At 43.1% G+C, this 13,956-nt stretch overlaps 1 protein-coding gene across 1 annotated transcript in view; it reads left to right on the forward strand.

The window, feature by feature from the left end:
* The first annotated feature begins 1,302 nt into the window (after positions 1–1,302).
* The window catches only part of LOC124622123 (guanylate cyclase soluble subunit beta-1), a 218,084-nt gene continuing 205,430 nt past the window's right edge, over positions 1,303–13,956 (forward strand). The window contains exons 1-3 of the mRNA XM_047147736.1: positions 1,303–1,396; positions 1,911–1,984; positions 12,150–12,250. Coding sequence (XP_047003692.1) covers positions 1,394–1,396; positions 1,911–1,984; positions 12,150–12,250 — 178 coding nt within the window. The 5' untranslated portion in view covers positions 1,303–1,393. The remainder of the gene's footprint in view (positions 1,397–1,910; positions 1,985–12,149; positions 12,251–13,956) is intronic.

Below are 13,956 nucleotides of genomic sequence, written 5' to 3' on the forward strand. Positions count from 1 at the left end.
ATAGGAGAACATGAGGCTACCTCAAACCGCTGGTGCTGAAGTTGGAGACGTCTTCCTGGAGTACATTATGCAACCATCAGAAACATGGCAGAACCTATGAAATGCTTGTAAACCCGTTGTGTGACAAAGCATACTACCGTCACGTATCATCATGGTGACAACCAAAACTTTGGGACATGTTTCATAGTTAATGTCGAGTGATACTAATATGCGTGAACTCATTCAAGGGCTAAGTTTTCTCTAAAAAGGAATGCATCTTTTGATTTGATAAAATCCAATACATACGTGTTACACTACATTTTAGACACTCTGAACAATCCGGCACTTCCGCTAATCCGGCAACCATACGTGCGAGGAATGGCCGATTTAGCAAGACTCTAGTGTATACTACAGCTCCCACATATCGCTCCCACAGGGATTGTGAGGTTAAGATTAGTTTAATTACAGCAGGCACAGAAGCAATTCACAATCATTTTTCCCGCGCTTCGTACATGAATAGAATGGGAATAAGGCCTAATAACTGTTGCAGTGAACCCTCTCCCATGCAATTCACAGTGGTTCAAAGAGTATGCATGTAGCTGTAGAGGTAGTTTTAGAACTTAACCAATCTGTAACCCCAGTCTAGACATCAGAAGTCAGATGTCCTATTTTGGAAGCTAGTGTATCAGCGGTTTTGTGTCTCTCTTAATCAGTAAAACTGTGACAAATGTTGAGAGGTCTCAGAGGATGGAAAATGGTGAATATTAGCCCTAAAATTACTGATGGTTTGTTGGAAGGGATTATTTTAAGCAACCACTTGTTGGTTGTATATGTAGACTGGTTGAAACGGAGTTGATGAATCGTAGCAGTTCAGGAAACCGGGTGGGCAGCCACAAAAGCGATATGACAAGCGTATTAAAGGAGCTGGCCACCAAGTAGTTATTTCTGAATTTGATCACTGTATAGTATGAAGGCCGAGACAGGTATTTCTACTGTAGAATAAACGACATGGCAATCGATGTCGTTAATAGGACTCCGGAGAAAGACATACTTGACTGTCAGAAAGTGTCATGGGACACCAGTGAAGAAGAAACTTAGTCTCAAGGTATAGCTTCAATTTTAGAACGAGTGTAAGAAGATGAAAATTTTATATCCACGGAATATTTCAAGAACAGTCTCGAGTAGCCAGATTACGCCAGATACGAGCTACGGCTAATTCAGGCTACCCCGCAGTTTCAGCCTCTCCTGCCACCTGTCGGCGCCGGCAGGAAACTCCTGAAGCGCCGAGAGAGGCCACCAGCGGCGGCCAGATATCGACAGCCACGCGACTGCGCTCAGTCGCCCCTAACCAGCCGCAGGGAGGCAACCCGCAGCGCAAACCACTGTCCTGCTGTGCTTCGTAACATCGCTCGACATGGTAATTGAGGCGAATGTCACTCTTCCTATGTATAACATCAAATTAGACTCCAGTTATCAGTAAAATCTGGAGATTGTTGCAAAAATGCACGGCCTTTTACTGCCTATTCCTCTGCAATTTCTTCAAGTGTTTTCCCAGTTCTTTAAACTTCAATGCAGATCGTTGTCGTAGTATACGACACAATTAGGGCTGCAACACATGTTCGGAAACACAACACACATTACTCAATCCTTAGGAGAAAATAAAAGTACAAGACGTAATAAAGCTTACACTTACTTCATTTACTACTGACTACAAAAAATTACAACAATCCAATGGAAACATCTCAAAGTTTGCATGCAGAGGAAATTAGTAGCTACGTGCTGAAAGTCTTTGTAAATCTTATTACCTTAAAATGGATAGCTTCTCAATTGTCCATAGTGTTAGCAATGTACTAAACTGAACATTGAAATTACGCTTAGACCCTGCGTAGTTAAAAAAACTAAACCAAGTTCAACTTTCTTCTTTATTCCAGTATGGTTTCGTGAACTACGCTCTGGAACTGCTGGTACTGAAAACGTTTGGCGAGGAAACATGGGAAAAAATAAAGTAAGTGACGAATTCCACAAATATGTTTTCCAATTGCCATATTTCCACAGGATGTTCTGCTACTGCGGCACTAAATTTGCACGGTTTTTGCATAGTTATATTTAGAATAGAATTGATGTCGGCCTGTAATTAAGAACCTGTGTAGTTAATGTAGTTTTCTTGAGCTTCTTCACATTACACGGGCCACGATAGTTCCCTTTCCCGCTTAATTTGGTACGCAAGTATTTTAATTACTATCCTGAGTCAACAAGCCTTACATAATTTACATTGCGATAGATGTTTGTAAACAGTAGTGTGTTTTCCTGTTTTCAAGTTTTCACGTACACAAAGCGAATAAAAAAATGTGATGTGACGCAAGAGTGTGAGCTTCAAATGAGTATCGTATAATCTATTTGCAATAATATCCAGTATCGTACAATTTATTTGCAATAATATCAGTGTCTCAGTGGAACATAAAAATCATTATATGCTACAAGTAGAGGATCGGTTACGAAAACCATGCCATGCCAGACAAAAGAAGCATTAGGAGAGCATAGTGTCACACTGGCACATACGTCTCTCCCTCTCTTTCTCTCACACACACACGCACCCCCACGCACACACACACACACACACACACACACACACACACACACACACACTGGTGCACAACGCATGGACGCAAACATGTACAAACAATGTGACGGCGTCTATAAACGTGTAGAATACTTACAGACCGTGTCTTTTGGACAGATACTAATTTTGATTGGTATCACCGTCAGAAAGACAAAAATAACGGTTGAGAAACAGAACGAAAATACCAGTCACACGGAACTGGAAGGAACTTGCATCACTGACGTTACACACACAAGAGATAATTTTTGAATTTTCAGAGTAACGTTATCAGCTAATACGGTAACTATAGTCACCCATGATAATTGAGGCGACTGAAGTGCGTGCCGAAGTGTGTCATTCAAGATTTTTTTCAATACGATCTTCTAGAGCTATACGTCCTCAGCAATTTCCTCATGACATGCGCGGTTTTACTATCATTATCCTGTTAAGTCATAGCTTCTGGCAAGTAATCCACAGTTCTTGAATCGAGCATGTTGCTTTCAGTAATTTGAAACCTGAAATATTATAAGTGGCACAGTATTCCATCGTAATGAAATGACACTGCAATACAAGTGAATACTGGAGTTTGATACACACAAACACACACACATGATAAAGAGAGATATCTTCCACGTAAGTCTGTTTCTACCCCGTTTTAATGAAAATACTTTACTTTACAACACGGTCAGAGATTCACAGTGTATTCCTCGTACCCCTACACCCAAGACGTGGTTACATACGGAAACACTTTTTTTCCATTCACGCCCTAAATAAACACATGTCGCAATTTAAACTGAACAGACAGAAAAATTAAGGCTTAGAGAGTGTAGAAACTTAATGTATCTCATCCACTGCATCCGGACAACTATTAGCGTAAATTAATATATAATGTGTCAACTATTCTCCTTCATGAGGATCGTTACTCGTTGTCTGAAGGGGCACTTTCAGTGAGATGTTTCAACCTCCATGGAAAAATGTCTTACCGGATTCTTGATATTTACGGTACATCCTTGGAAATCAGAGAAGGTAGTGATGTCGGTCGCTGGGATCTGAAGAGAAGTCGACGTTCTAAATTCCAGAGGTGTTCCATTGGGTTCATGCCGTGACTCTGTGCAGGCCCACCTATTTCCGGAATTTTTGTCCACAAACTACGGACACATACTGCTTAAAGACAGGGTGCAATGTCATGCTGTTACAGACAGTTATAGTCTCCGAACTGTTCCGCTACTGCATGCAGTACACTATGCTCCAAATGTGCGTACATCTTTACGCATACAGCGTTTACTTAAGCACAATGAGGGGACCACAACTTAACCACAAAAAGCACCTCTATACCGTAACACAACCTTACCCCTACAAAACATATGATGACACTCAGCGTTCTCCAGGCGTTCGCCAAACCCAAACCATTGCGTTGGATTGCCAAATGGAGTAGCGCGACTCATCACTTCACTGTCTAGTGGCGTTGCTCTTTACATAATCTCAAGTGTCTATAAGCACTCACTACAGAAATATGTGACTTGTTCGACCATTGTACCCCACTATTTTTAACTGCCTGTGCACAGTCATTGTGATAGCTGGACTGTTTTTATCACTTTGGAGATAACAGGATTTCTTCTGCTGATTTTATGAGGTAACTTTATAGCCTCTTTCCGCAATGCGCGTCGGTTCCTCTCCGTGTGTACATCAGTTCTCCTGATCTCTGTTCTGTTGCGGTTGTTCCTTTGCGTTTTCACTTCACAACCACATCACCAACATTCGACTTGGACAGCAAGGAGGGTTGGAATGTCGCTGATGGATTTCAGGAACCATTATAATTACCCGGGCTGTTATGCCGTGGTCGGCTGGTGAATTCTTTGTCAAATCCCAACGTTTCGTCCGCGTCTGCTGGAGACATCTTCAAGGGGGTCAGTAGCTCCATGGAAGGTCCAACACACCCACTGGCTCGCTATTGACTGCCGCTAAATTCCGTGTCCGACCACGGCATAACAGCCGGATAATTATAATGGACATGACATTTCCGGCCGTGAAAGTCTACATGTTAGTATCGGATTTCAGAAAGTCATAATCTCTCCTGACCGACCCATTCTGCTGTTATTGCGTCTCTATGGGCAATACAATACTTCCCGCCTCTTGTGATATATAATATTCAATTCTGTATTATATAGCTGTGTCGGCATAAATTCCACTAGATAGTGTGCTCGTTGACATGTCACGAATAACCTTATCACAAACTACCATTCATACAGGTAGTGTGTCTATTCTCGAGCATGGATGTGTGTGTTGTTCTTAGCGTAAGTTAGTTTAAGTAGTGTGTAAGTCTAGGGACCGATACCCTCAGCAGTTTGGTCCCTTAGGAATTCACACACATTTTTGTGTCTATTATGGACACCTATTTTACTGCCTCTACGTCAATAAGTATGCATCGGATGGTCAGGATTCGATAAATAGATAGTTGTAAGTATTATTACCTCGCTCCATACTGTCTCAACATTAACGGTGATTGTCTACCTTACTTGAGAACAAAATTAGATTCATGAAAAACTTAACAGACCAGAAAATGCATTAAAGTGTTGAGGTTGATTTAAATGGCACCCCACATTTAACTCACAATTACGTGATTTAGTGATGCTAAGATATCACATTTGTCTGATTACACCAATGCATCCGTTACAAGACACGATTTTCTAACGTTTCATGTATAACTTCGTTCGTTATGAAAACAAAAACATCAATGTCTCTTCTCAAGACCAGTTCAAAACCGTATCATCTAAACATGCCGGTATCGCAGTTTACGGCGATAATGTCAGGTAACCAGTTCTTGAAGTTTTATGTTGAAAGAATGGCATGGCTGTCTTTTACAAGTGTCTGTAAGATGTAATTTCTTAGACTTTCCCGGCGATTTGATGACATCTCGTGGAAATCGGGTTTTCTGCCGGATATCAGCGTCTTCCAAACACGATATTTCGACGTCATTACTTGACGTCTTCATCAGGTGTTCTCAGGCAACACCTGAGGAAGACGTCAAGTAATGACGTCGAAATATCGTGTTTGGAAGACGCTGATATCCGGCAGAAAACCCGATTTCCACGAGATGTCTGTAAGATCTTAATAGGCAACCATAGGACAGAACTATCGTTCTAACACTTTATGTGATGTAACATGCCACTTGAGTTTACATTTCTTGAATGATCATATGGACTTCTTCCCGGATCATTTTCGTGCCGTTATTGAGTAACATGAATGGTTCCACCAGTACGTTTCGGAAACGGAAAGGCCTTTTCAGGGCAAACTGAGTGCCGCAGTGTTGTCCGACGACAGCCGCTCCATCCGTGTCGATGGTCCTGGGGCGGGAAATCGGGAAGTAAATGTTTTCTCGTGTGATTGTTTACTCGTAACAACTCGTATACTACTTATTTTTCTCATTCATTTGTTTATTGACAGTTTTTACTGCTGCCTACTTTTGGAAGCCCTCCTGCGCAAACGTGCCATTTTGCCACGTACAAATAACACATACGAGATCGTACTGAAATGTAATGTCTCCGAATATTTTATGTGATAACGCTTAAGTGTTTTTAAATAAAACAAACCTTACTAGCACTCTACACTTGCATTCCTTGTATCTACGTATTTGCAGCTTTCTGTCACTAGAAGGTTCCAAATTGTAGCGTGTAACATAAAGTTACGATCTGTAACTATGTACGTGCGTGAGAAACAGCACGCTGTAAATGAGTTTCGAATTCGAAGAGGTCGTCGACTCACGGAACAACATCTCCTTCAGCACGACTATGCCAGACCAGACATGAGCGCTGCGTCGTCTGCAACTTCAACAATCAGACGCCTTATGTTCACTGTCATTGATCATCCCCCCCGCACCCCATAAACTCCTGTCTTGGCCCCATCCAATTTTCATCTGTTTCCAAACCGTAAGGAACTCCTTGAGGGAATTTCGAGGTGATAAAGTGGTGGAAGAAGACGTAAGATTGTGAATCCGTCAACAAAGTCAAACATTCTACAGTGTCGGTATCAACGAACTGGCCGCTCGTTGTGAGAAATGTGTTAATCGCCAGGGTGACTATGTTGGTAAATACACTACTGGCCATTAAAATTGCTACATCTCGAAGATGACGTGCAACAGACTCGAAATTTAACCGACGGGAAGAAGATGCTGTGATATGCAAATGATTAGGTTTTCAGAGCATTCATAGAAGGTTGGCGCCGGTGGCGACACCTACAACGTGCTGACATGAGGAAAGTTTCCAACCGATTTCTCATACACAAACAGCAGTTGACCGGCGTTGCCTGGTGAAACGTTGTTGTGATGCATCGTTTCCGACTTTGATAAAGGTCGGATTGTAGCCTATCGCCATTGCGGTTTATCGTATCGCGACATTGCTACTCGCGTTGGTCGAGATCCAATGACTGTTAGCAGAATATGGAATCGGTGGGTTCAGGAGGGTAATACGGAACCCCGTGCTGGATCCCAATGGCCTCGTATCACTAGCAGTCGAGATGACAGGCATCTGATCCGCATGGCTGTAACGGATCGGGCAGCCACGTCTCGACCCCTGAGTCAACACATGGGGACGTTTGCAAGACAATAACCATCTTCACGAACAGTTCGACGACGTTTGGAGCAGCATCGATTATCAGCTCGGAGACCATGGCTGCGGTTACACTTGACGCTGCATCACAGACAGGAGCGCCTGCGATGGTGTACTCAACGACGAACCTGGGTGCACGAATGGCAAAACGTCATTTTTTCGGATGAATCCAGGTTCTGTTTACAGAATCATGATGGTTGCATCCGTGTTTGGCGACATCGCGGTGAACGCACGTTGGAAGCGTGTATTCGTCATCGCCATACTGGCGTATCGCCCGGCGTGATGGTATGGGGTGCCATTCGTTACGCGTCTAGGTCACCTCTTGTTCGCATTGACGGCACTTTGAACAGTGGACGTTACATTTCAGATGTGTTACTACCCGTGGCTCTACCCTTCATTCGATCCCTGCGAAACCCTACATTTCAGCAGGATAATGCACGACCGCATGTTGCAGGTCCTGTGTGAGCCTTTCTGGATACAGAAAATGTTCGATTGCTGCCCTGGCCAGCACATTCTCCAGATCTCTCACCAATTGAAAACGTCTGGTCAATGGTGGCCGAGCAGCTGGCTCGTCACAATACGCCAGTCACTACTCTTGATGAACTGTGGTATCGTGTTGAAGCTGCATGGGCAACTGTACCTGTACATACCATCTAAGCTCTGTTTGACTCAATGCCCAGGCTTATCAAGGCCGTTATTACGGCCAGAGGTGGTTGTTCTGCGTACAGATTTCTCAGGATCTATGTACCCAAATTGCGTGAAAATGTAATCACATGTCAGTTCTAGTATAATATATTTGTCCAATGAATACCCGTTTATCATCTGCATTTCTTCTTGGTGTAGCAATTTTAATGGCCAGTAGTGTAAACATGTAGACATGAAGAATATAGATGTAGAATATAATTTTTTTCTCAGGAGTATCTAAGAGTTTCTACATAAGAAATTCGGAGACGCTGGTTTGCAGTACGCCCTTCTATACTGCATTCGACATAATTGATGTTTTTGGAAAGCGTGGAACTGTGTCATTCATGAGTTACTTAATGCAATACTCCTCCATTTACGGTTTTTCTTATGCTTAGCACGACGCATTTCGTGAATTTATTCTCGATATCAGATGTAAATATTTATAAGAGCATCTTTTATGATGTTTGCTTGTGTGCTGCTCTCCAGTATAGATGGAAAATCTATTGATTGTATGGGTACACAACTTTACAGGAATAGTGTTCAGAGTGCGTGCTGTAGGACTTGTTTTGTTAGCAATGTTAGTATCATGATTCGCCAGTAGGCGCCAGTACTGGTACACCGACGAATGGTTGAAACATAAGAAACAGTGTGCATTACAGTTGTAGACAGTCAGCAGGGGGCTGGACAAGGTGAGCAGGGTTTTATTCGTAATGCTGTACTGTCAAGACAACAGCAGTACTGATACTGCTCTTCGGGACCATCGACGTCCTGAAGAAATACGGATAGACCCTCTCTCCCCACTGGGGTTGAAAAAAACGATTCGGACGTTCGAATCAACTGGCGATTTGGGGATTGCTCCTGGAAGAGGACGACGGCCAATTGCGCCACAAATTGTTCAAGATGCTGTTGTTGCCATGGCTGACAATGCTGCATGCGATGTCTGGCCAACGGCCAACTGCGCCACAAATTATTGAAGAAGGTGCTGTTGCCGTGACTGAAAATGCTGAAGGAGGTGGACGATCTAGAAACCGGCAGTGCACGAGCTGTATCACGATAACTGAACATTCCATCGTCCACCGATCGAAAAGGTCTGAGAACTGCTGTAAAATAGTATCCCTAGTGCCGTTCCGTCCTGTCGTGGATGGGAATGGTTGTCACACTGAGCAACATTTGCGACCTGCAACATAAACATGGTAAGCAATTGACAAATGGTACCCTCTCATGTGGAATTAAAAATGCGTTTCTTTCAGTGGTTTATTCGTTATTATAAATATTTCCACGAAGTTTCATTGTCCTGCGTTCACTCGTTCTTCGTGAGGGCTCTTTCAAGTACCGAAAGTTTAATTACAACGAAAAAGTACATAGTTCTTTTATCGGTTGAAAAAATATTTTTTTTTTGTTAGCGTTATGTGACCATTCGTCCACCCCTCTGGATATGGAGATGTGAAGTATCAGTATATGTAATGTATTGTAGAATACACTTAAGATTTTAGGTCACGAATAAGACTATGAGGCTTGGGAGAAACTCACCGTGGATGAGGAACCGTGTTAGCCATTACGAGAGTGATAAGAGTTTCGTCACATACTTAACCGAAGTCTATCATTGAAAAACAAAAAGAGAATGAATCTTTCTATCAGATTAAAACTGTGCGCTGTCGATGGAGTACTTGCCCACGAATGGCATAGGTCCCGAGTTCGAGTCTCGGTCCAGCACACGTTTTAATCTGCCAGGAAATTTCATATCAGTGCACACTTCTCCGTGACAATGCGAATCCTCACACAAGTCTGCACATCCGAGAGGAGCTCACGAAATTCCATTGGACTGTTCCTCCTTACATACCCTAGATCCCGGATCTCCCACCTTCCATCTATTTGGCCCAATGAACGATGTACTCCGCATGAAGCTGTACGTGGATGATATGGAGGTTCTTGATGCTTCAAGAAGTTGGCTTCGAAGACCACCAGTGGAGTGGTACCATGCGGGTATACGGGTCATCCCAGTAATATGGCGTAAGGCCGTCATATTGAACATAGATTATGTTCGAAAATAGGGTTTTGTAGCCAGAAGAATAGGGTATAATATGGTGTATCGCAATCCAGAATAAAACCAACCTGCTTTCATAAAAAAGTGTGTAGCATTACTTACTTAACAGCCCTTGTAATTTATTGATGCATTCATCAGGCATGCTTTCAATCACTTCATTCAAAACAACATCTTTGAAGTGTAACACACAGAAAGTATAGTGCCAGTGAGAGACTGATGGGAGAGATCGTTTGGCTACAAGGCGCAGAACGCTTTTATAGTAATTTTCACTTTGCTCTCTCGCCCCTTAAGACAAAACTAAATTTTGCAGACGGTCTCTTGCGGAAAATTTAATGTACTTTCAGTTAGTGTAGGGATTCTTGTGGATAACCAATATATCCGTCGAGTTGTAGAGGTGGGAGTGGGCGTTTGTAGCGATTTCGCAAAAGAACTAAAAACATCACGCGCTCTAGTACCGTCACCACGAGTCAGAGAAGCAAACTTGTCTACTTTAACTACTTTAATTTGGTATAGTCAAATTCGGGAACCATAGTTCTCGAGATAAATGAAAAACAGAAAAAAGTGGGAAACGTTTGAGGTTTTTGCGTTTTTAGTTGTGGAGCTGACCTCCGACAAGGCAGCCAACGTGAAATTCGGATTCAGTACCCCCAAAGACATTTGGAACCGATGAGAAGAAAAACTTCGCAGTTATGTTATGAGAATGGTTGTTTTGGACACTATACATAAACGGCCTCTGTCAATATCAGTTACATCAAATTTAATCCATTCGAGGAGATGAAGGTACACGATAAGAGTTTTGCCATTATTAAGTAAAATGCCTAGAAATACCAGATTAATGTTGTTTATTGATGACGCTTTCATTGCCGGCCGCGGTGGCCGTGCGGTTCTGGCGCTGCAGTCCGGAACCGCGGGACTGCTACGGTCGCAGGTTCGAATCCTGCCTCGGGCATGGGTGTATGTGATGTCCTTAGGTTAGTTAGGTTTAAGTAGTTCTAAGTTCTAGGGGACTTATGACCTAAGATGTTGAGTCCCATAGTGCTCAGAGCCATGTGAACCATTTTTGACGCTTTCACTCGTGTCGTATGAATAATATCCGTACCTCACATCGGTAGCTCACTGATAAGCTACATGCCTTTGTGGAGACACGGTTTCAAGAGAGCTTCTCTGTAATGTGTCGCGTAGTATGGCAGGCCATCAGCTGAGCTGCCTCTTAAGTTCCCGCGTCGTCTTAAATGGCCCCGTAGGTAAAGGTTTGGAAACGAGCTTCCAGTATTACTAAAGAAGTTCCATTGGCTAAAAGGATACGTACATTCTTTCAGCATGACTGTGCCCCTGCTCATTCTAATGGTCAGGAAAAACATCATCTACACCTAACATTCCACGGAAGATAAATCTGCAGATATGGTAACGTTTCTTGGCCACCGAAGTACCCCAGCCGGCCGGTGTGGCTGAGCGGTTTAGGCGCTTCAGTCTGGAACCGCGCCACCGCTACGGTCGCAGGTTCGAATCCTACCTCTGGCATGGATGTGAGTGATGTCCTTAGGTTAGTTAGGTTTAACTAGTTCTAAGTCCTAGGGGACTCATGACCTCAGATGTTAAGTCCCATAGTGCTCAGACCCGTTTGAACCATTTGAAGTCTCCGAACCTAACAGCTTTAGATTTCTGCCTTTGGGGATGGTTGAAAGACGAGGTCCGTAATGAAACAACACTCGCAATAGAATTGATAGGGTTATGAATAGTGCTGCCGTCATTAAAAGAACGCCAAGACGACCTCCGAAAAGCTGCACTTGGTGTTGTCAAGAAAATTCGAAAGTGCGCTGCGGTTAATGGTAGAATTACGGCAAACTAATTTGAACTTAATCATTTGCGTTCTGTGAGTATTTGTTTACTTGTCATTGTAAGAGTTGTATCCCCGTAACCAATGGACACATATTACATTGAATCCTTTATTAGAATTATTCTATATTACTATGTCCGAAAATATTTGCTGTTCCTTCAGAGACAGCCTATATATATTTAGAAGTCACTTCAGGCTGCTGTTCCTGGTTTACGAAAGCAGTGGCTTCCTAGTTAAGTTACGAACCTCATACGCATAGTGTGATGGGAAGAAGTTTGTTTACCGACGCCACTATTGTTCTCTGGTGCTAAAAGAAACTGAAAATCTATTTTGCAGTTCGTTTTTTTTTCATGTGATCAATTTATCTCCATGGAATATTTCTAAAGATACTTTGTGTTGCAGGAAAAATGCCGACGTGGTGATGGACGGCCAGTTTCTGGTGAGACAGATCTACGAAGACGAGGTGACCTACAACCTCATCGGCGCCGCTGTTGAAGTACTGAGTGAGTTTATGTCAGAAGTAAAATCATATGCTTTTGCATCTGATGTCCCTCACGTTCAACACTTGTTTGGCACTGACTCTGATGGGCCGAATCAAGGCCACTATGTTTTTCGTACTTGTAATAGCACTCGTTGTTTTATCGAATGGTTGTACTTCTGAGAACCGGTCACGCTTAAAACATGTAATAATACAAATAAATAAGTAACTGATAAAAGAATTTGAATTAACGAAATAATTAGAAGGATAACTGAATAAGGTAGCCAGCATAACTACAACATAGGTTTAAAATTGAGCATTGTATTATCAGTGAAATTAGCACAAATAATATGATAACCTTACAAAACGTTATTAAAAGCCTGTCTGTTCCGGTTCAAATTGAATAATGAAAACTGGGGCAGATGCAGTTATGTTTGCATAACATAGCGAACTCCACGGCAGCGTCCTCAATAAATCCAGCTAACCCAGTCGTAATATCTAAGACTAAATCCTGGCGAAATAACACAGTCAAATTTCCGTATTTATAGTGCCCTACTACTGGCCGCTCACGAGAGTCCTACCCCAGCAAAACGCTGTCTACGCTCTCCACGTCCGACCTTTCTCCACTGATTGCTGAAGCGTCCAGAAGGCCACGAGGCGCTCCAGCCTCGCCTGTTTCGCAGCTCAGAAATCAGACCACGCTAGTCAGATTCATGAGTGGTTAGAGGATTGTCGATAAAATGACCGTCGACAATTACACAGATTTCATGACAACACAGCGTGTCAAAACTAATCTCTTCTCAAGTCTTCCAAATAATTCTGAAACGAATGTTACAACAAAATGAAACTTACAGGCTGATTAAAACTATCTGCCCGAACGGGACTCGAACCTGGGCCCTTTGCCCTTCGGAGGCAAGTGCTCTGAGAACTGCATACCACCGAACGGCACACGACTCGTCCTCACAAATTTACTTTCCCCAGAACCTCAGAACACACTTTCCAAACTTCTCAGAAGTTCTCCAGAAAAACTTGTGGGACTAACTCTCCTGTTACACAAAATATTGCGGAGACATGGCTTAGACATTGGTAAGAAATTTGTAAGGTAAGGTAGAAGACGATATGCGGTAGTGTCGCCTACACAAGGTATAAAAGGAGAGTGCAATGCCGGAGCTGTCGTTTGTTCTCAGGTCATTCATGTAGAAATGTTTCCAGTATGATTATGGCCGCACAAGGAGAATTAACAGACTTTCAACGTGGAAGTGTAGACGGAACTAGACGCATGGGACAATTCATTTTCGAAATCCTTAGAGATTTCAATATTCCGAGATACACAGCGTCACGCCCATGCCGAGAATATCAAATTTCAGGCATTATCCCTCACCACAGACAACACAGTGGCCCGCGGCCTTCACTTAACGACCGAAGGCAGCAGCGTTTACGTAGAGTTATCACTGAAGACAGACAAGCAACACTGCGTGAAATAATCGCAGAAATCCATGTGGGACGTAAGACGAACGTATCAGTTAGGAGAGTGCAGTGCTATTTGGCTTTATGGGCTATGGCAGCAGACGACCGACGCGAACGCCTTTGCTAACAGCACGACACCGCCTGCTGCGCCTCTCCAGGGCTCGTGACTGTATCGGTTGAACCGTCACCTGGTCAGATGAGTCCCGATTTCAGTTGGTAAGAGCTGTTTGTAGGGTTCGAGTGTGGCACAGCCCCCACGAAGCC

The sequence above is a fragment of the Schistocerca americana genome, chromosome 7 (genome assembly GCF_021461395.2).
Source record: "Schistocerca americana isolate TAMUIC-IGC-003095 chromosome 7, iqSchAmer2.1, whole genome shotgun sequence".
Taxonomy (NCBI): Eukaryota; Metazoa; Arthropoda; class Insecta; order Orthoptera; family Acrididae; genus Schistocerca; species Schistocerca americana.